This window comes from Triturus cristatus, chromosome 7, assembly GCF_964204655.1.
Source record: "Triturus cristatus chromosome 7, aTriCri1.1, whole genome shotgun sequence".
In the NCBI taxonomy this organism is placed as follows: Eukaryota; Metazoa; Chordata; class Amphibia; order Caudata; family Salamandridae; genus Triturus; species Triturus cristatus.
This window is the reverse complement of record NC_140590.1, coordinates 1044593249-1044619339: the sequence shown is the minus strand read 5'-3', so window position 1 is coordinate 1044619339 and position 26091 is coordinate 1044593249. Positions and strand designations below refer to the sequence as shown.

Genomic DNA, 26091 nt, shown 5'->3' with positions numbered 1-26091 from the left:
GGTGTTGGGCTCGGATGCTTGCACTTTGTTGTTGTCTTGGAAGAAAGAGTCTTTTGTAGTCACGAGATAGGTGACTCCTACCTTGGACGATAGTGTGCATGGGCATCGACTCCATCCTTAGATTGTTTTTTTCCGCCATCGGGTTCGGATGTAACTTCTGCGCACCATATTCTCCACCTTTTCGACGCGCAAACGATCTAAAACTCGACAGTATTGTTTTCGATCGCGTGATCTTCGATGCGCACCTCAACTACTCCTACAGCTAATGGAAAGGACTCCATTTAAAACTTGCCCTCAGTGGGGTGCTAAATTCCCACACAGTAACCACCACAAGGTCTGTAACCTGTGTCTCTCGCCTGAGCACGACGAGAACAATTGCCAGGGCTGCGCCTCTTTTAGATCTAAAAAGACCGTCCGTGATCGCCGGGCCCGACGACACATCATGGCTCAGCGAGCAGCTCTGGTACCGTTAGACATCTTCGATGAAGGCCCCGATATCCCGGAGGAGGATTCTGAGGCCGTGGATATCGTGTCCGAAGCAGACGACTCAGACTCAGATGACCACATCACTCCTGGTCAACGAGTGAGTACAATTGCCCCTACCCCAACTCCACCCGAAAAAAACAAGGCCCCGGTCAAGACTTCGCCTGCTAGTCCCTGTCGTGACCGAAAACAAGCTTCAGAAGCCCCGCCCCAGGGCCCTGCTCCGAAGATAAGATTCCGGTAGCTCGGGACCGAGCAAACCCATCTGTGTCCCGCAGGCGCCTTCGGCACCAAAGACAGGAGTGCAGCCTACTCCCAAAAAGACGTTGGCACCAACTACTTCCATGCCGAAAGGTAAGTCATCGGACCCGAAACCAAAGCATTCAGAACCGAAAAAGATTTCCGCCTCCACAGTCAAGCCGAAGGACTCCAAACCACCTCCCAAGGCCTCGTAGCAGAAATTCAAACCCCGCTCGGACCTGAAAAAATCTGTGCCGGAAGCTGTTACCAAAGAGGAAGAACTTTTTCGACCGGATTCTATCAATCCAAAAGAAAAAACTCTCCACATAGACCCCAAAACATGACATGTGGCTGCTGTTTCACACAAAAAGAGGAAGCTGGACACACCAGACACTCCTGCAGTGCCTGTAAAGAGCAGACTGTGCCAGTTCACCTATACGACCCTCTTCTCCTTTTCTTTCTCCTAAGCCTGTGTCTCCACATTCTCCAGAACTTCCACCACAGTCACCACCACCACAGGATGATGATTTAGGGGGGGGGGGAGGCAACAATGACCCTTTCACTGACCCCGATGACGACCCAGACGTACCACAGGACGATTTTGACGATTATGATGACCCAATAGATCCTCCAAACCTCCCTGATCCCGAGGCATATCCAACAAAGCCATCTCACCCAGATGACAATATTGGCTTTGGTCAGCTTGTAAATAGAGCAGCTCTCTACCATCATGTTCAGATGCATTGTGACCCTGCAGACAAGGACATTCTTCTAGACACCTTTGAACAGTCACAAAAGACTATACAAACCCTGCCAGTGCTAAAGGGTGTCATTAAACATGCACCACACATATTCAAGGACCCTGTGAGAGCTAGAATTCTCAAACCCAGTATTGCCAAAAAATTTAAACCCGCTCCCGATGATCCCACTTACATCAAGGGTCAACTACCTTTAGACTCACTAGTGGTAACTAATGCTAGAAAACGTGCCAACTCTCAGACCACCGGCGATGTGCCACCTCCGGATAAAGAGTCTAAGTTGTTAGATGCCTCCGGCAAGAGAGTTGCTGCCCAAGCAGCTAATCACTGGCGAATAGCCAACACACAGGCATTACTTGCTAGGTACGATAGGGCTCACTATGACCAACTGGAAACCCTATTACAACATTTATCTGACCAATCTAAAACCAAGGCAAATGATTTATTCCAGGAGGGCAAATTAATAACCAATGCATCAATTAAGTGTGTCCTTGATGCAGCTGACACAGCCTCTAGGGCCATTAACACTAGTGTGTTACTCAGACGACATGCCTGCTTACGAATCTCAGGCTTCAAACAGGAGGTACAGACAACTATCCTCATTCAACCGTTCAATCAAGAACAACTTTTTGGACCTAGGAGAAGGAGACTGCTAAATCCATGGGGGCATTACAGACTCCATCCACACGTGGTTCCTTTAGTCGCTCCTTCTATAGAGGAGCATCCAAAAATATCGGAACAGACACCGCCTCTTCGTCCTACAAAAACCACGCAAACATTCCCCAACAGATGATATTTTAGAGGCGGATACAGGGGAAATAACAAAGGGAGAGGTAACAACACTCGTGACTCTCCCACTAACAAACAGTGACTTCTCCTAGACCATTCCACACCGGTCGGAGGGAGACTATCACAGTTCCTACCTGTCTGAAATTCCATCACTACAGACAGTGGGTAAGACAAATTATCCAGTATGGGTACTGCCTGGAACTTACAGCAACCCCACCCTTCCTACCACCCAAACAGCATCCAATGTCCACAGAACATCTCACACTCTTAAAACAAGAGGTTCTCTCACTGCTTCAATTGCAGGCAATAGAACTAGTTCCCTTACAGCATCAAGGAACAGGGGTGTACTTGCTGTATTTCCTAATCCCCAAAAAGGACGGCACCCTAAGGCCAATACTCGACCTCAGACCACTCAATCTCTACATACAGTCAGATCATTTTCACATGATCACTCTTCACATGATCACTCTTCAACAGGTCCTCCCACTACTTCAACAAGGCGACTTCCTTGCCACACTAGATCTCAAGGACGCCTACTTCCACATTTCTATACACCCTGCTCAAAGGAAATATCTAAGATTCATACTGGACGGACAACACTATCAGTTCAAAGTACTTCCATTCGGGGTGACCACCGCACCCAGGGTGTTCACAAAGTGCCTTGCAGTAGTAGCAGCACACTTGAAAAGACAACAAATCCATGTTGTTCCATACCTCGACGACTGGCTGATAAAAGCAAAGTCATTCAACCTGTGTGTTCGTCACGCTCATCAAACCATCCAGCTGCTACGCGACTTGGGATTCACAATAAACTACACCAAGTCACATCTTCAGCCCTCCCACATACATCAGTATCTAGGAGCCACACTGGACACCTCCAAAGCTCTGGCATATCCCAATCCAGCCAGGATAACCAGCATACAAACACTAATGACCAAATTTCAGCCACAGCATTCCCTCCCAGCAAGGGTATTCATGCAACTCATAGGAATGATGGCCTCTTGCATTATTATCGTACCTCATGCAAGACTTCAGATGCGCCCTTTACACGAATGCCTAGCACGTCAGTGGAACCAGGCACAAGGACAACTTACAGATCTGTGTTGGTAGACAGCCGCACACATCGCTCTCTGCAGTGGTGGAAAACACAAAACCTTTCCAAAGGGCGGCCGTTCCTAGAGCTGGTTCCACAGATAGTGCTAACAGCAGACGCATCACTCCCCGGCTGGGGAGCCCCTCTCCTAAACCACACAATTCAAGGCAAATGGACCACTCAACAGAAAGTGTTCCACATCAATCACCTAGAATTACTTGAAATCTTTCTAGCATTAAAATCATTCCAAGTACATCTACATCACAAAACTGTCCTAGTCCGGACGGACAACATGACAGCCATGTATTACATACAAAAACAAGGAGGCACACATTCTTTGTAGCTGTCTCAGCTGGTGCAAAACATTTGGAGATGGGCCATTCCACAAAACATGTAGCTTCTGGCAGAACATCTTCCAGGAGTTCACAATCAGATTACGGATCTGCTAAGTCGACAGACACAGTAGATACACAAATGGAAACTTCATCCCCAAGTTCTTCAACCTTTTTTCCAAATGTGGGGTCAGCCAGACATAGACCTGTTCACCACACACGGAAATGCAAAATGCCCAACCTACGCCGCCGGGTTTCCACACCCGTTGTCCAAAGGCAATGCAATATGGATGAACTGGTCAGGCAGATTTGCGTACGCTTTTCCGCCACTCCCACTGATTCCCCTAGTAGTACGCAAGCTCAGACAACAGTCTCTCAGGATGATCCTGGTAGCTCCCACATGGGCACGGCAACCGTGGTTCACAACACTACTGGAACTCTCAGTAGTTCAACAGCAAAAACTACATCTCTTCCCCAATGTTGCTAATGCAGAACCATGGGACATAAGGCACCCCGAGCCAGGTCAACTGAATCTAGCGATCTAGCTCCTGAAGTCCTAGAGTTCGGTTATCTTAACCTTCCACCGGACTGTATGAACATCATTAGACAAGCCAGACACCCTACTACTAGAGCTTGCTATGCAGCAAAATGGAAAAGATTGATCATCTACTGCTATAACAATAACATCGATCTGCTGGATGCTTCAATCCAGGACATCATTTGCAATTTACTACACTTAACAAGGTCTAATCTAACCTATTCATCCATAAGATTACACCTAGTGGCACTTGCCGCTTACTTACAAAACGGACAACACTTGTCACTATTTAGAGTACCTGCAATTAAAGCCTTTATGGAGGGCCCTAAAAGAATAATCCCCCCCCCCCCCCCCCCCAGACTGCCAGCCCTCTCCGGTGTGGAATTTAAACATTTTTCTTTCCAGGCTCATGCTCCATCTCACCCCCCCCCCCCCCCCCCCATTTGAACCTCTACACAAATGTGAACTACAGTTCTTCGCATGGAAAGTAGCTTTCCTTCTCGCAATTACCTCTCTTAGGAGAGTGAGATCCAGGCTTTAACCATACAAGAACCATTCTTACAAATACATCACAACAAGGTGGTTCTTAGAACAAATCCAAAATTCCTTCCCAAAGTAATCTCTGCTTTTCATCTTAACCAATCAGTTGAGTTACCAGTGTTTTCCCAAAATCCAGACTCGGTAGCAGAGAGAGCTCTTCACAACTGGGCGTCAAAAAAGCCCTACTTTATTACATTGACAGTACTAAACCCTTTAGAAAGTCAAAACAACTGTTTGTAGCCTACTCCCCACCTCATAAGGTAACCCCATCTCCAAAGCTGGGATCGCTAGGTGGATAGTAAAATGCATTCAAATATGCTACGAGAAGGCTAAACGCACATTAACCCATGCTCCTAGAGCGCACTCAACATGCAAACTAGGGGCTTCCATGGCATTCTTAGGGAAAATTCCCTTAGATGACATCTGTAAAGCAGCAACAAGGTCTACACCACACACCTTCACCAAACACTATTGTGTTGATGTGCAGGCTAAGCAACAAGCTTCCGTAGGTCAAGCTGTTCTTAAAACACTTTCAAACCACTGCAACAGATACAGGTGACCACCGCTAGGGGGAGAAACTGCTATACAGTCTATGCACAGTGTACAATCTGCAGCTCATATGCCGCGAACCGAAAATGCTACTTACCAGTATGCATCTGTTCTTGGCATGTAGAGCTGCAGAGTTGTACACGGCCACCCGCCTCCCCGGAACCTGTATCTGTTCCAGTACTATCTTAATTAGATACCTTCACATGGACATCTCTTTATTTCTTACTGACCCCATTATTGCGAAAAACAATCTTGAGGATGGAGTCGATGCCCATGCGCACTATCGTCCAAGGGAGGAGTTGCCTATCCCGTGACTACAAAAGACTCTTCCACGACAAAGTGCAAGCATCCGAGCCCAACACCAGATGGCGATCTATGCACAGTGTACAACTCTGCAGCTCTACATGCCAAGAAAAGATGCATACTGGCGAGTAGCATTTCCTTACAGAGAATCTGTTTCAGTTTGCGTATTCAAATCTCTATTAGGAATGATTTCATCATGCAATCTTTTAGTCCCATTCTGCCACCTTTTGAATGCAACAATTTCAATAAGAACTAGACAAACCATGGATCCAGACTCGAGGATCTTTTGAGAATATAATTCAAATCACTTCAGAGCTGAGAACAGCACTTCCATGGTAGATCCAAGGGACAAATCTGTTGACAGGTTTGACTTTCATGCTTAAGATCGTTCATTTTGTGATGCCTCTCTAAAAGTGTGGGGAGCTCATCTACAAAATTTGGAAATCAATGAAAATTAGTCACATCAACTAAGCCTGTATATACCTCTCCTGGAACTCAAAACCGTAGCTTGAAGTTTGCAGGCTTTCCTTCCGACAATAAAAGGATCGGCAGTGCTTGTATGCACGGACAGTACCAGAACTATGCATTACATCAACAAACAAGCCATCACCAAGTCTTTAGCAACTTTTCAGGAGACCTAAAAAATATTGGAATGGTTGATACATCATCAAATAAAACTAAAAGCAGAACATGTACCTGGATAGCACAATGTTCTATCAGACACATCGAGCAAAATGAGAACAACTGCCACGAATGGGAAATCAACCAAGAGATACTGGACAAAATCTTTTTGTCCAATGAGGCAAATCACAATCTAAACCAGTTTGCAGGTTTTACACAAGCTGGCATCCACAACCAGGCTCATGGGAGAATGCCTTTTTCGATAGCATGGTCATGAATTTTTGCCTACACTTTTGTCCCCGATACCTTTACTGCTAAGGCTTCTCAGCAAAATGACGAGGGAACAATGGTGAATAATTCTTCTAGCTTCAAAATTGCTTCACATTGGTTCACAGAGCTGTTACTCCTGTGAGAGAAATGTCACATCCAACTACAATGGATTTCTCATCTACTGATGATGATCGGAGCCAAGGTACTTCATTCAGATCCAAAATCCTTTCACTTGTCAGTTTGGCTCCTGAACACAATGAATTTGCACATTTAAACATTTCGAAGGAATGTAAAGCAATTCTAGCCCGAGTGGATAGTACAAACAAAACTTATGGATTCAGATGAAAGCATTTTTGTTTCTGGTTTCTTAATCAAAAATACATCCCATAACATCTACACCAGAAGAGGTCCCACCTTCTGTTGCATCTAGCTCAAAGGGTTGTTGCTTATACTTCTGTTAAAGTGCATTTAGCTGCAATATCCAGTTTTCGAAGATCTTCTGGGGCACAATCGCTATAGTACAACAGACTTATTAAAGAGTTTCTCAAAGGACTTTTTAGAGTTTAAACCTCCAATAAAGCATCCTCCTCTCTGGCAGTTGAATACAGTACTCCCACAGTTGATGAAAATCCCATTTGAACATATTCACAAAGCATAACTAAACATTTTCTTGCAAAATTGTGTTTTATTAGCATTTCCTTCAGCAAGGAGAGGTAGTGAAATACAAGCATTCACCATTGAAGAGGCATTTCTGCAGTTCAGGAGTGATTGAGTAATTCTAAGAAAAAATTTGAAATTCATTCTGAAGGTTCCATCAGAATTTCATTTAAATGAGCCGATTGTCTTGAAGACATTCTCTTAAAATCCAAAAGATAGAGCAGAAATGCCATTGCGTTCTTTACATGTCAAGATGTTTGAATTTATACCAGCACAGAACAAAGTAATTTCATAAATCAGATTAACTACAATAGCATACCTTTTTACCCTGAGAGGTTCACACAATCATTGATGTTACCACATGTTCACACTGGTGCTTGAAAATCTGAGGGAACAAAGCCACTGAGGGGGGAGTGTGCTACAGGGTACTGCAGCCGGATTGGCTGGAGTTTGGTTCTTTTTAAATAATGTGGATAAATTACTAAAGATAATGTTCCTCAGTATTTCTAGGCTAGGTTTAACATTGTACTGCTTTCTAGTTCTGATGTGGGAGTCCCACTTAGATGACGGGAAATGATTCAAGCATGTGAATCTATGAAAGCTACCCATACTGGAGAACTACAGTTAAAAGTAAGTAACTTTCTTCTCACCCCACAGCCACAGGTGATCAACCACATAGTCCTCCCTCTCTGGTTCGGGAGCTCACAGTGTTTACCTCCAAGTTCTGGACTAATTGTTCTCCCATTGGGAGATCCTTACCATCACGTATGCCATTACTTTTAAAATGTTTCGCAGTACACACTACTACATTGCTTCTCTACTCATACCATTTTGGGGAAAACCAGAACCTGAAGTGGAGTTTGTTTACTGGGGCATTGTGAGTATCATGAGTCACCTCAGCACTAGATGGCAAGAATGTGCATAGCACAGAATTTGCAGCACTATTAGCTGTAACGGCGTGTGTGTTACGTGCAAGTACTATTAATCTTGCAGGTTGCTCTGAGCTGAAACCCCACCAAAATTCAAGGTCTTATTTTTATTGTATACCTTTAGTCATAGTTCTTAGACTGAAATTCAATGGCTATATCACTATGCAAAGCACTACCTATAATGACTGCTGACTGTAAAATGCTCAGACTTCAAGAACTTTTGCCTTTCCCACTAAACTGGACATTTCTCTTCTTTGGCCTTCTCTCGTTATCAACGTATAGGTATCCCTGCCTCTTTAAACAGCTCCTCTAGCTGTTAAACTGAGCTTCCACATATGCATATCTGCGCAGCATGTCCTCTTTGTTTTCATGTTTTTTCTGCCAATCAATGTGGATTGGGACCTGCTCTTTTTCATTCTCCAATTTCTTTTGAGAAACCCCATTTTTCAATCACTTTTAAATACTTTTTCTAGACTACTTTTTTTTATCTACAGCTTTTTTAGCTGTTTATGTTGCAGTGCTCCTGCTTTAAGTTATAAGTGTTTTGTCATTGGCCATTTACAATAACTGAAGCACATGGTTTCTGTGTTGCATGCCTGGAGAATAGTCATCCAGTTCACATCAGTTTTGTCTGTGATGGCATTGGTATGAGGTCTCTCTGCAATCACCCAGCTTGCATGCAGACTAGGGTTATGCACCACTCTCGAGGTTCTATTTAATCAGCAGAAAGATGATGTGGGAGGTAAAAATAGAATGGGCAACCTGGATTGGTACTGGCCAGTCTTGTCTATAAGCTAATGAAGCATCTTCTTCCCCCCACAGAACCACCACAACTTCCTCCCCTGGGTTCTCCTTTGGCGGTCAAACTCAGCCCTAAGCAAATGTGATCATTAACCTCCGACAGTGAAATCGCCCACTCAGACATCGATCTTTGGATACCTAACCACTTATTCTTGCTCTACTGTATTGTCAGCGCCCTGTGGAAGAGCTTTTAAATGACATCTACCTTTGTGGTCCAGTTTCCAACTTCTCTGTTGCAGCTTTGAGTGCTGTTTTTGAGAACTGACAGCCAGGCCGAATCATCATTTTGTCTGACATAGCTGGTCCTAATGACTCTGGTCCAGATACTGGGTGCTTATTCTGCTCCTTCAAGTATGTATGATTCCTTTGTATATGCACCCACTAGGACCTCTCGATTCAAGAGGGCCCACCTGAAAGAGTCAGACGTTCAGAGGACCAAAACTGATAGTGAGGATGTGCATCTATTTAGACTATCACTTTTTAGAGGTTCAGCACCCCAAAGTAACCAAAACATGCCACTTGTATTGAGTAAGAGTGCAGCAAAATTCTCACAAATGATGATGGCACACAATACATATTCTTTACATTACACAATATACTTTAGATGTATTTTCTTTAAAAAAAAAATTCATTTTCTTCTTTTGATAATTGACTTAAAACCGTAGCCAACGTGTTTCGTCCTCACTGACTTCTTCAGGGCTCTATTTAAATTCCTTCTTAAATGGACATACTATATAACTGCATCTGTAGTTTGCCTGTATTGTATTTGTAAGACCATCTGGTGAAGTCCTCTAATTTGAGAAATAAGACACTGTGATCCTTGTGTAAAGTCATTTCTTCAGGAGTATTCTTAATTATGTCCAAATGTCCAATATTTAGGAATAAGTTTCAGGTACTGCTGCTGATGTTCTATTGGTGAAGGACAGAGTTCATGTGTTCCTAGTACATTTGACGTCCTGTGGTATGGCTTAGAGTAAAGGAGCTGTTCCTCATTGTGGCATTGACTACTGTTCTGTAAAATTTGTACCTTGATGGTTGCAATAGCACCTCCACCAAGCACAGGCATGCCCAACGAACCCACAGCTTTCCCAGCAGGCTCAGGAGATTTGAATGAATCATTTTGATGAGCCTGCAATCTCAGTGACTGAACACTAAGTATCAGGCCTCCAAAGATAGGTGTTATTGTTCCGTCTTTGTACCTGAAATTCCACAACTCGGTCTGTTGTCGCATCCCTGAAGCTTAAGTTAATAATCTCTCTCTCTCTCTCTCTCTCTCTCTCTCTCTCGCTCTCGCTCTCGCCTCTCTCTCTCTCCTCCCGCCCTCTCTCTCTCCTCCCGCCCTCTCTCTCTCTCTCTCCCCTCCCGCCCTCTCTCTCTCTCCTCCCGCCCTCTCTCTCTCTCTCCTCCCGCCCTCTCTCCTCCCACCCTCTCTCTCTCTCTCTCTCTCTCTCTCTCTCTCTCTCTCTCTCTCTCTCTCTCCTCCCGCCCTCTCTCTCCTCCCGCCCTCTCTCTCGCCCTCTCTCCTCTCTCTCATATACTGAGAGATCAGGCCCTCCCAAAACACCCTCAGGGGGGTTTGGATAGCCAAACACCAAATACCTTACAAGAAAAGGAAGGGTAAAATGACAAAACATTGAAATGAGCGCTTGCTGTGGCCATTTAGAGATGGCAAAACCTGGATTGGACTTACAGGGTATGTGGAAAAACACTCATCTGTAAGGTACAGAGGAGTGCACTAGAGTACTGGGAAAACTGGTTAAGTAAACCTGAATAACATGAACACACTTATAACGGATTATCCTGGCCAGTATGCAGCACGCTTACCTGAATCCTCAGCAGGAGTAACGGTCATGAGAACACTTATTGACCTGGATAGCAGCAATGCTCCCCGGGATAGTCTGGCATCTGAGACATTGAACAGCAGGTGGTCTCTTTGCTGGTCACGGTACAAGGCAAACACCAAGGGGAAAAGGGAAGTGAGAGAACGAAACAGCAAAGGTGTGGAACACTGAATTTGTGAGCAAACTAACCAAACCACAAATCGTTGCCAGATAGCTTATATAAGTAAGGGAAGCAGTTAAATACAATTCTTCCCCGAATAACCTGTCAGTGCATTGTAACCTACAAGTTCAACCCCTTCGGTGGTAAGTAGTCTAGCATCCAGGGACCAGTTTTCCAGAAGTTCCACTCCCTTCTCTGTTGGGAGTTTATTAATTACAAAGGTGTTATAAAAGGCTAGATCTACCCACTCACAGTACCAAACTCGAAACTCCTGACAAGGCGCCAAGTCATTCAAAAGGCACAAGCCCATATTTCACCTTCCCTTACTGCACTCCACTTACCTATCGAAAAATGCATCTTTTTCAAGCTGCTATGTATGGCACTTCTGACATTTTATGAGCATGGCTTTATTTAAATCTATAAACTATTTCAGCCTTATTGTCCATTGACAACCCTCAAATCCTCCTCTGACTCATGTTTAGGTCGAATCCCTATTGGGAAAATGTTGCTATCTGACATGGAAAGTAACTTCTGCCTTTGAACTTTAAAAAAATATATATATATATTATAATGGCACGCCATGAGCGTATATGCATTTTCCCACTTCTCCCAACACTTTCTTTTCATAACATTAACATTTTCTACTTTCAAAACCGTTTTCCTTTGATCTGCTGTCTGTGCGTTTACAGTTTATATAGATTCGCCCTTTCAATTGCTCTCCCATGCACTATCAGTTTTAGTCTAGAGTCCTTCCTATAAAATTGCATGCATATTTCTTTTCTTACTGTTAACATTATAATTGAAAACACTTTAACCCTGCTTTTCTTAAGCAACCCATGAGAGTGCATGTACCCACATTACCACCACACTTTTTGCCTTGTATTTGATGAAACTGTGACTGGAGTGCACTAGGTTCCTGCTATCCAGGTCCCCAGTGCCAGTTTTCTTTACCCAAAACAGGGTAACTGGTCAATTGATACTCAGTTGACCAGGCCTTTAGCACCTCTGTTAGACCCTAGTAAGTGGTACCCCTGGTACCTAGGGAATAGGTACTACACAGGATCCCTAAGTGGTATAAATATCTTGTTCCACTCTAAGGGACCATTTTGGATTCTGGTGGAATTAGATCCTCTGGGTTAGGGTTATGCCCACTTCCCACAGGAAGTGGTCATATAGAGGGTGTAGTCACCCTAAAGGTAGATAGCCCATTGGCTACTACCTGACACTCCCTGTAACACCCCTGAATACAGTATTTAGATGGCACCCCTGATGCCAGGACCTCAGATCGATGGACACAAAGGAGTGGACAAAAGATTGCTGACCAGAGAAGCAACAACTGACTTGGGGCCAACCCTACCAGCCTGCCTGCTGCACCCGACCCTCGTGGTGAAACTCGTCCTGCCGCTTTGCACTCTACAAGAAACCAAGAGAGCTTCCAGTGCTTTGCAAATCGCCAGAGAACTCCAGTGGAGTAGAGGAGCTTCTCCCCTGCAGCCACAGGCTCGAAAGGAGCAAGGTCCAGTTAATTGTCCTGCTTACCCGGACAGCTGACGCTGCAGAGGAAGAGATCGCCATGCTCCCACAGATTGGATCGTCCTCCTTCCAAGTGTGGGGATGCCAAGACCTTCCGGAGCTGCAAAGTACCAATACCTATGGTACTGGACCCCTTGCTGCAACCAGGCTTGTTGTGTCCAGCCCGGACACCAACACAGAGGAAGATCGACTTGTACGTCGTTTTCAGGGGCAGTGAGACCCACATAGAGAGTGGCCTAGCTGTCCTGTTTGCCCCCTTTCTGCATAACCACGTCAGAGTGAGCTTCCGACCGCCCCCACCCGACACCTCAAAGTACCTCTGCACCCACACCCCACTGCCAGAGTCTGAGAAAGGTGACGGTTCCAACAGGGCCCTGAGACCCTTAAAGGCTGAGCCCCCACTTGGGTTTGCCCAGACTGGACTCCCAGTTGCCGTCTGCAGCCTCTTTGTGCAGGTCCCCTCAACCGCAAGTGCCTCTTGAAGCAAGAACCAGACACCTAAAAGCACCACTGCACCCGAGCCCCACAGCCTGAGAAGTGGACAAATTGGGTCCCTACATGCCCGAGCATCTGAATAACTGAGCCCCCCTGTGGGTTCGGCAGTCTGGCCTCCCAGTCCCAGCTTGCAGCCTCTTTACAACCAGACCATTCCCCATTGAAGTGAACAGGGCACCCAACGCTAAAACACACCTCTGCACCCGGGTGCCCCAGTGCCGCCCGAAATGACGCGTTGGTGTGGCCTTGGACCATGCCCCATACTCCTTGAGTCAGGGAGATGGGCCCTGTGAGTCGCTGATAAGTGCCCAAATACAGTTTGTTTTACCCCCATAGGTTAGCATTACCGCTCCAGAAATTGCACTGGGTGAACTTTTGAAACGTAAAAATTAATATCTTCAAGTACTTACCCAATTGCGATGATATTGGTATCTAAATTTATATACAAATCTGTTTTTTAAAATAAATTAGTTTGATTTCTTTGAGTGTCTCTCACTTACTGCCTTTGTGTTTGCAGTAAATGTTTAGCTCTACCCTTTGATAAGCCTTACTGCTCAGACACACTACCACAAAAGAGAGCAGTTGGGTTATAATTTGTGCCTCTGTCAACCAATTGGTTTTTCTGGACTCTTTACACAGTGTACCTCATTTTGGTCTACTATATAAAGAGCCAGCTTGCTACATCCGCTCCTCTGTTTGCCTCCACCCTCCTCCACATTACTCTGTTGCTCCACTCCCTGCATCCTGCCTGTTGCTTTTCCTACCCACGCCCTCCATGTTGCTCCCCACTAGAGACCCATGTTTTGTTTATGCCTGCCTTCTGTTTGCTTCCTCTGCCTTAATGTTGCTTCTCAGCCCTCTGCAATTCTGCTGTGTTGCTTCCCCCACCTGCATTCCACAGACCTGCATTCTTTGCCCCCACCCACACGTTGATCAGCAAAATAAAATGCTCCGGTCATTCCGTAAGTGTGTGTATTCTTGGTGTGCACACCAGCAACCAAAATGCTGCAGCCAACCTCTTAGGTTTTGTCCTTGTTTGTTATGTAGCATGGTTACAATTATTGGCAAAGTCAATTGGTTCCAAAGGCGAGCGGTTCCGAAAGTTGCTTGAGGCCTGGGAGTCGACTCCACACCGTTCAAGGTCGAGGGACCAGTCGCGGAGGCGCCATCATCGTTTGAAGTCTTTGCACTCTGAGTCAGGTAAGGCGAAGTACAAGAACACGAAGAAGCGGCGTTGCTCTTCGCCTTCCCCTAGCCTGTCGCGCGACATTGCGGAGGGTGCGGGTGGTGCCGCCCCTGCGGCTCCGGCGTAGCCGACGGCCTACCCACCCTTCCTGGGTCCGTCGGCGACTCCGGCCCAGCTGCAGGACTTTGTCAGCAATGGCCTGCCTCTTTGGCCCATTGGGCCCCACCGGCGTGCCTTTGGGCCCTGCGGGTCCGACTGGGGGTCCTCGCCCTTCTTCGCTGCCGGCCTCGACGTCGTTGACTGCTCCGACACCGCAAGACCCCCATGAATCCATGCATGGATCCTAGCCGATGTCTGTTGGCCTCGTACGCCCTCCACCAACATCTACGTCTATGGGGCTTTTCTGGGGATGTCCAAAATACCCTGATGGACATGCCTTTTGATGGCACACTTCTTTATGGCGACAAGGCAGACAGTACGTTGGAGCGTTTTAAGGAATCGCGGGCTACAGCCAAGTCCTTGGGCCTTTTGGCCACACTCACTCCTTCGGATTCTGATTTTTGCTCCTTTCGTGTCCAAGGAAGGGGTGCCCCAAACATGTTTGTTTCAAAGCCACAGGCCTGCGCAGCAACAGTCTCAGTGCAGCTGCGGTCGTGGGACCCGCCGAGGAGGGTCACGGGGCCAGCGGGTGGGTCAGTCCACCACCTCCCCTTCCACCACTGCCTCCAAACCGTCCTAGTTCGGTGTTTCAGGCCCACCACCAAACGCCAGTGGACGGCAGGATTCACCATCACCTCCCCTACTGGTGCACCATCACTTCGGACAGGTGGGTTTTACAGATAGTCCAAAGGGGCTCCCTCCCCTTCGAGTCTACTCCTCCAGCCATGCCACCTCAGTATCACTGCATGTCGGGGGATCTCTTGGCACTTCTCCAGCAGGACGTTGCGGCCCTCTTGGCCAAGGGGGCCATCGAGCGCGTTCCGACGCCAGAAGTAGGTTGTGATTGTTACTTCCACTACTTCTTGGTTCCAAAGAAGGACAAGGACCTGCGTCCTATCTTAGTCTTTCGGAACGTCAATCGCTTCCTCCGGAAGGAGAAGTTCAAGATGCTCACACTTGCTCAGGTCTTGTCTGCCCTAGACCCGCAAGACGGTGGTGTTGGACTTGCAGGACGCTTATTTTCATGTCGCTGTCCAGCCGCCCATAGTTACCTGCGGTTCATGGTAGGCCACAAGCACTTTTAGTTCACCATGCTCCCTTTTGGCTTTACCAGTTCTCTTCGGGTGTTCACGAAAGTGATGGCTGTGGTCACAGATTATCTGCGCAGATCAGGGGTTTCAGTCTTCCCCTGTCTCGACGACTGGCTGTTGAAGGCGGTCTCGCCCCAGGCAGTTGTCTCCCACCTCCAGTCCACGGCCGACCTCCTGCATTTGCTGGGGTTCTCCATCAACGTGCCAAGTCGCACCTCATTCCCTCTCAGAAGCTCCTCTTTATCGTAGCGGTTCTGGACATGGCGCAGTTTCAGGTTTATCTTCCCGAACAGCGAGTCCGGGACATTCGGTCTATGATTCTGATCTTTCGGCCCTTGTCCTGGGTGTTTGTCAGTATGACCTTCAGCCTGCTGGGCCTTATGGCCTCCTGCATCCTGCTGACCAATCATGCCAGATGGCATATGCGGGCTCTGTAGTGGGACCTGAAGTTCCAGTGGGCACAGCATCAAGAGGACCTGTCGAGTACGTCCAGATCTCGGAGGGCACTGCACAACAGTTGCAGTGGTGGCTCATGAACTAGCATTGGTTCAGCGGCAGATCACTCTCCCTTCCCCAACCGGAGCACACAGTGGTGACGGATGCGTCCCTCCTGGGATGGGGTGGCCACAGGGAAGAGGCGGAGATACAAGGCCTCTGGTCTCCGGCGGAGTCCAGGCTCCACATCAACCTTCTAGAGCTCTGGGCAATCCTGCTTGCACTGAAGGCATTCCTTCCCTCTGTCAAGGGGAGATTGGTGCAGGTGTTCAGACACCACCGCCATGTGGTACTGCAACAAGCAAGGCGGGGTGGGGACGTGGACCCTATGTCAGGAGGCTCTGCGTCTCTGGACATGGCTGGAACGTCAAGGCATTTCCTAGGTGGTTCAACACTTGGCTGTTTTTTTTAATGCCAGGGTGGACGAACTCAGCCGCACGCGCATGATGGATCACGAATGGCATCTTCACTCGGAGGTGGCGCAAGGTCTCTTTCAACAGTGAGGAGAGCCTTGGTTAGATCTATTCACCACCGAAGAGAACGTGCAATGTCAGCAGTTCTGCGCGTTGGAATTTCCAAGGCGGCCCTCGCTCGGTGACACTTTTCGTCACGAGTGGAGTTGCTGTCTGTTGTACGCCTTTCCGCCTATACCACTTCTGCCCAGAGTGCTGAAGATCAGGCGCGACCAGGCCCAAGTCATTCTTGTGGCTCCGGACTGGGCTCGAAGAGTTTGGTATCCTGAGCTACTCAGTATGAGTGCGGATCCCCCGATTTGACTGCCTCTTCGGGAGGATCGCAGCAGCAGGGAACGGTCCTCCACCCGAACCTGTCCAGCCTCCACCTCCTTGCGTGGGGATTGAGCGGCGACAGTTGATTCCATTTGGCCTGCCTCCTGAAGTCTGAAGCCAGGCATCCCTCCACTAAATATGTATACGCCTGCAGGTGGAACATATTTGTGGCATGGTGACCAGCGAAGGCTGTGGATCCTCTTTCTGCCCCACTGTCGGAAGTCCTTTTGTTCCTTCTCTCTTTGGCCTGGCAGGGCTCTGCTCTGGGCACAATTAAGGGCTACCTTTCTGCAATGTCAGCCTTTCTCAGGCTCCCTGATCATCCCTCTCTTTTCAAGTCCCCTGTTGTAAATAGATGTCTCAAAGTCATTACTCACCTTTTCCCTCCTAATCCGTTTGTGATGCCGCAGTGGGACTTGTATCTAGTTCTTACTTATTTGATGTGTGCTTCGTTTGAGCCGCTTCACAATTGTCCTCTCCGTTTACCGACTTTAAAGACTGCTTTCCTGGGTGCCATCACCTCCGCTAGGCGTGAGAGTGAGCTCCAGGCTCTTTCCTGTAAACCTCCTTTTCTATCGGTTCATCTGGACAAGGCTGTGCTTCGCACTCGTCATTCTTTCTTGCCAAAGGTTGTTACTGCCTTCCACATCGGGCAAACTATTACCTTGCCCACTTTCTTTTCCCCTCCGCACCCTTCCAGAGAGAAGAGAGGCTCCACCGTCTGGACCCAAAACGTGCGCTCTCATTTTACCTGAATCGCACACAGTTCCTGGTGGATGACCAGCTCTTTGTTGGCTACATAGACGCCAAGAAAGGCCGGGCTGTACACGAGGACTATCTCCCATCTGGATCGTCTTGTGTATCAAAGCCTGTTACTCTCAGGTTAAAAAGTAACCTCCGGTGGAGCGGCGCGCCCATTCTACCAGGGCGAAGTAGCTACTACTGCATTGGGACGTGGTGTCCCCCTGCAAAACATCTGTCAGGCAGCCAAGTGGGCCTCACTGCACACTTTTACTAAGCATTATTGCCTTGACAGTCAAGTCCGGAGAGATGGCCTCTTTGGCCGTTCTGTTCTCCGTGACTTTCTGGTGTGATCTTGATTCGCAGACCCACCACCGGGGTGGTATTGCTGGGGTATCTAAGGTAAGGAATCTATCACTAATGTGTCTTTCAAATGCACAAGTTACTTACCTTCGGTGTCGATACATCTGTGAGACATTAGTTAGTGATAGATTCCTTACCGCCCCACTCATCCTCCCCATTCTGCGAACTGATTTCTAGGGTTAAGGTCATCCCTTTCAGGGCCCTAGTTTTAATGCACCAGTGGTCAGTATCTTGCATGGCTCTGCGTTCCCGGTGCGGAAAGTCGTGTACAGGACTGACGTCAGCGCGCAAGGGTGGCGTCTAAGTAGGTGCCACGATGTCATCCCGGCGATCATGTTGCCTTCGACAGACGCGAAGCCGCACAACGCCACCTTCCGACGCACAGGGGTACTGCTGACAAAACTCTCCGGATCCAGTCTGATGCCTGGGGGTAATTCTAAGGTAAGGAATCTATCACTAACTAATGTCTCTTACAGATATATCGTTACCGGAGGTAAGTAACTTGTGCTTTAGTGCCTTTGAAGCAGTATTGCCGGACCACCTCCTCTATAATAGCTATGGAGTCCTTTTGAAACTATATTCTTTTCTTCCTCGGAAAGCATGTGAAGATGAAGAAATTCAGGGTAAAAAAACAAGCATGTTCTGCCCACCTCAGCTGAGGCAAAGAAAGGTTCCAGTTGATTCCCTGATGGACCAGTGCTCTGCAGCATTCGGGAAGGCCCACACCACGCTGAAGGTGAGGTGGAAGTTCTCTTCCCTAGACACAGTACACCAAAGACTCAAAGGTGTCCTCTCTGTAAACAAAAAGACACCACAACTACCGCAGCCGCTACCACCCAGGCCATTTGTGCCTTAGCCAGCAGCTGAATAATGTTTTGCAAAATGTAGCAAGGCTTCTGTTTTGGACCAATTGAGTCAGTTCACCCACAGGGAGGGGCATGTGTACTATTCTTACTACTTTTTTGAAGCTAAAAGGGAGTGGGACTGCATCTCCTTTGGGATCCTTACGATATATACTGGATGCTAAAGTTGGCTGCTCCATACACATGCTGCTGGCATTATTCTCTGGAGGCTTTCTTCCAGAGCAAAGGTACATTTTGGCAGACATCTGTTAAACTGTGTCTATCCTCAATGTGCCTATTACCACTTTCTTACTCCTCTTCCCTTCATTAGTGTCAATTGTGGTGGAATCTGCACACAGGGTGGCAATGGGAAATGGCTAGGGGGCAAAAGTAGTATAAACTAACCTTTATGGTAACTCCATTAAAGTCCATAGGTTCTTTCTCATTACATTCGACCTCCCTCTCACCTATGAGCCATATGTGGGAAATCTTTCTCAGTGGCTTATTTCCATGGTGTCTGGAGTGCTAAGCCTCTCTAAATAAAGCAGCTTTTGGTGTAGTATCTTGTCCTGTCACCAGGTGCAGGGATATCCACAGGTGCACAAAGTGGAAAAGCTTGTGTGCATAGTGTTTACTGAATCATGATAGTTAACTTTATTCTTCTATAATAAGTTTGTAACTGTTTTGTTCTAGTCACTTAGCAGCCACAAAACCTGCTACATGTTTTATTATACTTGTAGCAATCCAGTTTGAAGCTCACCTATTACAATTTAATTGATGAGCACAAATACAGATTTTTCTGTACAATGTTCTCTGCCAGCAATCCATATACCCATGGTTAGCATCCCTGAACCTTCTGTCACTGTCAAACCACTGCTACTAATGACACTAGTCATTTCCTCTAGAAGCAACTCATTTCTCTGCACAGAACTTATCCTTGGGAATTTCAGAACAATCATTTTACTCCTCTGTTCCGATTTGCCTTTGACTAATATTTGTTGCTTGACCTTTTTATTTACTGCCCCTACCATATTTACTGAATCTGTTTAGCCTCCTGTGTCGAAAAAGTATCTGAATATGGTGTGGATACCACCCAAACCCTGGTAAATGCAGAGCTGCAATAACGCACTATTCTTCTTCCTTGCCATTTAGAATGGTTAATCAGGCATACATATATTTTCTGAGGCTGAGACTCACAGTTCTGCTTTTTTAACTTACTAGTGTTGCTAATTGGCGAACATTCTGCCCCTTGTTTATGCATATTTGTATGCAGTGATTACAGCTCTTTTGGGACTGAAGGTGGGTCTGGTTTATCCTTAAATATACAGTTGTCGATCAAATAAGGCCAGAAAAAATAAGTTTATGGTATCCCCTCAACAGATACTGTACAGCTGATCTTTTCAAGAGTGCTTCAGTGCACAAGAGATTTGTTCAACTCTGTTCAAAGCTGCACATTTATGAAAGTAGAGAGATCAGTGGACTGGTCACATTCAAAATTGGAATGCATTCCTTTCTGGTTTTATGATCAGAGGCAACATGGATCTAGTGATCCAAGACTTCTTGACTTTATACAAATGCACTTTAAAACATGATGACCAGTTTTAAAGATCCTCTCTGGGGGAAATGTCATAAATCAGTTTTGGCTCAAGGTTCAAAATGGAGTTTTGACAAATGAGCACACTTGTCTGGCTGATATGCCTTGTTTCCAGCTGTGAACTTCAGCTGATCTACCGGAGGCCAGCAATGGCTAAGATTTCTGCCAGTGTGGGCTTCGTTCTTGAGACTCCTTTGGGTCTCGGTGCAAAGAGCAGGAGGCAGTTGGGGCATGGTTGTATATAGGCATGCAGTGAAAATGGCCAGTGAAGTTGTCTACTCTCCCGACACATCACAAGTACCCAAAAGCTCCCTTCATCCTCCATGAGAGGTGAGCACTCTTGCTCCTCTTAATAAAAAAAGAAAACCTTTAGTAAAGCTCGATATATATCTATTTGAGAAGGCAATAAGAAAAAAAAATATCACAGTATATTGCAGCTGTTACAACACCCTCTTCGTCATTTTTGAGCTCCAAAATACTTTTATGTATCAAGCTTGTCATTTTGTTTACCAACTTTTTCATACCACAACGCAGGCCAAGATCATGTGCTACCTAGGGATAATACAGCCACTTGTCTTAAAAGCACCACGGATCTAGACCGTTCAGAGCATAGTCTGCTGTCTATTTACAGTCCAGGTTATCTGCTTCTAGTAGTATTCTTCCTTTACCTTCTGGGCATCGTCTGATGAAATATGGAGGGCATGGGTATTCTCATATCCTTACAAATATAATGAATGCATTGTTAACTTGAGGCATATCCCAGTCTCCTGTCCTTAAGCTACTGGTGGAGAAACCAAGAAAGTGGCTGACATTTAACTAAATGTGTTTCATATCCAATGAGTATAGCTTTCACCTGAGCGATGTTTGTCATTTACTTATTTTCCATCTTGCAACCTCCGCTGCTGCTCTTCCAGTGCTGCTGTCATTCACCTTAGCTGGAAAACCAGATCTGGAGGCCAGACTTTCTCCCATTTCTTGGTCAAACTGTGGAACTCCCCGCCCCAGACCTAAAATCACCTCTGACCGTTCTGGCTTCTGCAAGAAACTCAAAACCTGACTACTTATCCTTTCCCGTTCGCACCAGGACACTCTTTACAGGTAATCGTGCACTATACAAAACTACATTACGTTTGTACAGGAGGGCTGCAGTCCCTTCATTGGAGACCCATGTGTCTATATCCCAACCTTTCAGGAAACTGACGGACCTATTGAGGGTCTTCTATTTAGTATTTGAAAACTACGTAAGCAAAGATTACAACCATTGTAAAGCAATTTCATCAGACTACACAGCATCTGGTTAATTTATTTGACATGTCTCCGTCATCAAGGTGGGGGGTTCCCCTCAATTGGCAGAGCTTATGGTGAGTACGGTTTTGCCAACGAAGTCATTATCCACTTAAATTTGTTGAACCCCCTCCGCCTCACATTCATCCTAACTTGTTTTCATCTCTCCCAAAGACAAAATGCCAATGTGTCATTAAAACGCACTGCATGATATTGTTAATTGTGAAGGTCTGGACTGATCACTTTATGCAGGGAAGTAATGACCCTAGTCTGTGAAGTTGCTTCTAGCATGACTGCCCACCCCCTAAGTATGGCTGAAACCAGAACAAAGACCAGTTCTGTGAGTAGATAGAAGACTGCTTTATGTGAGTGGAGCATTGCCAAAGGGATATGGCAAAGCTGTTGTCATCAGCATTAGTGTTGGTTTTTAAGTTGGTCTTCTATCCACCAGCTGCAGCAGCACATTAGCCTTTTGATCTGAGTGAACTAAGAGGCTTGTCTTCATTACCACATTTACTCGGATTCCCTTCATTTGGTAGCTCTACGATAACCGGGGACTGTGATCTGAAGAGCTTATAACTTTCAAAGGAAGGTTAGATTTGTTAGGCCTGCTTATATTTTGTCTTAGGAAGTTCACTGAGAAGGGGCTTTCAGTAATCTCCTTCATGGGTTCTCCAAAGAGAACAAGGTGCCCCACCAGTTCCATTCTTCAGCAGAATGCTTCTTTCAAATGTGGTGGAGGCTAGATGGTAGAGTAACACACAGTTATAACACGTGTAGCTAAAATGTCATTGGTGTGATTTGAGAACTCTACGACCTTTTATGTCACATAACTCCTGTTGGAATGCACCGTTTCCTTTGCAAGTGCAAGGTTTCCGGTTTCAGCCATTTGTTCCATATTCAAGCATAACCCAGAGTACAGACACATTTGTTTTAGTAAATATTTTCAGTTCTAAAAATAGCAGCCAGTAATTTCCCTCAACTTTGTTGTGCTCAAACTGAGGCCTTAAATCTAGTCTTGATACATGCGCTTACGAGCTCTCTCACTCTTGGCGTAAATTGTCCTTTACATTGTTGTAGTTTAAACCCCTATTCTGTTATGTTGTCACATAACTCGAGACATGCAGTCTAACTTGAAGAATCCTTGATTGATCGTCTGTTTTGTTGGTTTTTGTGTGCATTCATTTGAGAGTTTTAGTATTAGTTTTAAAGTAGTTAACGTGAGTAATGTCCGTTTTATCTTGAAATATGTGTGGTGTTGCTTTTGTATAGGTGGGGGAACCGAGGACTAATTGTTTTTGTATTTGTTGGGTTAATTTGCTTTTCAGATTGACGTTTTCACTGAATAAAACTATTCTTTTTTTAAAACATTTTCAGAAGTCCTTGAACAGTATAGAAACGGGTTTTCAAACTCCTGTTATTAAAAATGCATTACAAATACATGCATTCTCTTTGCAAACGTTTATATTAACAAAAATGGAGACTGGTGTATTTTCAAAATGTGTAAGGAATTAATAGTGTATCTGTGTGCGGCAAGTGGATTCAGGAGTGAAAGTCTTGATTGTATTTGTAAGGTCTGTATGGGTAGAGCATCTTTCAAGCACATGTAGAGTCAGGAGTGTTATCAGTGTGTTTGCCAGGTGTGTATCATGATGTTGAGTGTATATGTATTAAAAGTTTCTATTTCATGGAGTATGTGTATTAGCTGTATCAGTTAGTTTATATTGAATTAGTATGTGTTCTCAATGTTTGTTTCAGGAGCATGTCTTTGAAGAGTGTGTACATTCTGAAAATGGAATTGTGTGTGTTATTACTGGTTTGGACGGGTTGTGTATTACATGGAGTGTTTGCATTGCGTGACTTTGAGCATTTGTATCTGTCATGTGGTTCAAGCATGTACGTCGGTCTGAGTGCAAATGTATTCCAGATTTTAGTGTCTGTCAAGCATTTATAAGGAGGCACTGTCATCAAAATGGCATGCGTATATGTAAAAAGAAAAGAAGCCAGATAGACAATAGTCTATTTGATGGTTAAACATTAGACATTAGAAGGAGGAGTGGGCATACTAAAGTTACAAGCAACATTGGGTCATGGAGCTGCAAGAGATGACTTAATAAGGAAAACGTATTTAATAAAGGTTATTACAAAAAAAAAGTAATTCCAGTAATAGTCAACAAGGTATTACATACTGGCATATTATAATTGGCGTCTTTGATGCATACGGTTTTCTTTATGCATGTTTTTTTTATTTAAAAAAACATTTGAACTACTGCTAATTTTCAGGGGCATGGCATGAAGAATAAACTTTGGGTGACAGTCTTGGGAGCAGTTGTACGAAGCATGTGAGGGTATTGTGTATATATGAACATTAAGCCTGCAAAATGTTTCCTTGATAGGCTTGGCGCAGGTGTGGTCAGTTCCTCTACAGTTAAACATTTAACACCAAATGTGAGCTTGACATGAGTGTATGTGGTTGAGAATTTGAAATCTGTGAAGGGATCATTTTGAATGCTGGCAGTGATATGATATCTTACCATTCCATGTTCAATAAAATGATAGTTATTGAGATGGGTGGCAATGTGTGCAGTTCCCCCGTCTCTAAACATTGTACATAATGCAGTCTGTATGCATCAGTTGATTTGAGTTTAATAAAAATGATGAATCATTGATTGACTTATGCGATATGTCATTTAAGTTACCAATATGAAACTTTTACAACACTCGCCTGTTTTCTTGAAGCATGTATTGTAAGAAACTGTTAATTATTTTAACCAGTTTAATGAAGGCCGATCCAGCATAGATTTTATTACATTAATTAAAAGTGGATTTTCTAAAATTGTTTACTTTTTTCCTATTTAGATCCAAAAAATTAGTCCAAGAATCGGACCAGCATCTAAAAGACATTGAGAAGGTTTTACAGAACGACAAGCGCTATTTGGTGCTCGACTGTGTGCCCGAGGAAAGGCGCAAACTAATTGTGTCATATGTGGACGATCTGGATCGCCGGGGGCCCCCGCCGCCTCCCACAGCTTCTGAACCCACCAGGCGGTCGACAAAATAATCCTAAAAGACGCTGTGGATGGAAATGTGGAAAAATGCTTGCATGAGCCACCTGTCCGGTTTTTTTACATGTGCATTATAACGAACGTACGTACGGTCAAAGAAAACCCCCTTGATCGGAGGAGCAGAGGAAAAAGCAGCGTTTCTGAAGAGAGAATGGCCTTTGTACAAAAAAATGAACCCATTAAATATTTATGCTTTCTTTGTGTAGCATGGATTGTCACAAAAATGGAATCTTTAATTCTGACTTGTGACCTTTAAAAGAAATAACCTGTAGTATTTGTTTGCATTCTTCTCCTTTTTTTTTTTTTTAATTTTTATGGAAGAAACGGCCATAATGACCCTGAACATTCATGATACTGGTGAGTCAAACGGTTGTGGAATTTTCCTTTGCGGTTGAACAGTCTGAAAAGAAGGCTCAACCAATTTCAACTAAAGGAAGTGGTAAACAGTGGTATTTTATTTGAGCTACGTTTTCACATGGTAGACCATGACATTCTTGCAAAGGGTCATTTTTTTCCCTTCTGTTTGAATGAAAATATTTCACAGCTGGTCTGCCTGATTGATGTTCTCTGAAAGATGCCGCAATACCGTGATGTTTACCCACCTTATTAACTCTGTACTATTGGAAACCGTAAAATGAATAGTGCCTGTTTTAAGTTTCAAGACAGTCAAAGATGATTTTGTTTTATTGCCGTTTTCAGTTGGTACCCAAGTCTGCTTTTAATGTCCTCTTGGCGGTATCGATAAAGCTGGTTGCTTTGTTCGAGAGAAAGTTTGTCTGCAAAGTTCTTGCTCAGCCACGTGCTGTGAAGATCACCCAGTGATTATTAGGCCCAGGACGACTGTAAAAATATATTTTTATTTGCAATGAAGACGTCTTCATCCATTTCTAGAATACACAGGCTAAATCTTGTCAACTGTATGCTCCTGTTTGAATGTTGAACTTGTGTTTCTAGAGTTTAATCTTGAAACTTTGGAATTGTTCAGTTTCTGTATTTGAACAACAATAAACCAACATTTTTTTTATACACAGCTTGGAAAATGTTATGCCAGTGTTCTTCATGCACACTTGAATCTGACTTGCAGTACCACCTGATGAAGAATCATTGTTGTTTCAGCAGTCTGTTGCCTGTGTAGCGCTCAAATATGGGACCGTTTTGTTTAACATGGAGAGGAGGAATGTTGGCTTTAAAGATGGTAGTTAATGTGCTTCTATTGCCATGACCTCCATGGGACACTTAGTTATGTGGTTGATATGCCCACATCATTTATATTAATCCAGTGGATTTGGCTTTGAATTTAGTGGTCAGATTTGGTACCTACATTTCTGTTCGGTTTCTTGACAGAATAGAAGCTTTTACAGCTTTCCTAATTAACTTATCTTTTACTTTGTTGAATCTGATTGATGGTTGGTTCATCCTTAGGCTGGGGTTTTAGTAGCTGTCTCTTAAGTCCCTCCTCTCTGCTTTTTTCTCAGCAAATTGCTGCAGTCATAAAAAGATAATCCTTAAAGGTCACTTGTCCATACACGTTCATGCTGAATTTCCGTATTG

The 26091-nt window shown here is 45.1% G+C and overlaps 1 protein-coding gene across 2 annotated transcripts in view; it reads left to right on the top strand.

Annotated features, from left to right (window-relative positions):
* Positions 1–25571, top strand: part of TCERG1 (transcription elongation regulator 1) — a 698295-nt gene extending 672724 nt beyond the window's left edge. For both annotated transcript variants that reach the window (XM_085618107.1, XM_085618106.1), the window contains one exon: positions 24335–25571. In XM_085618107.1, the coding sequence (XP_085474233.1) occupies positions 24335–24536 (202 nt within the window). In that variant the 3' untranslated portion in view covers positions 24537–25571. The remainder of the gene's footprint in view (positions 1–24334) is intronic.
* The last annotated feature ends 520 nt before the right edge of the window (positions 25572–26091 follow it).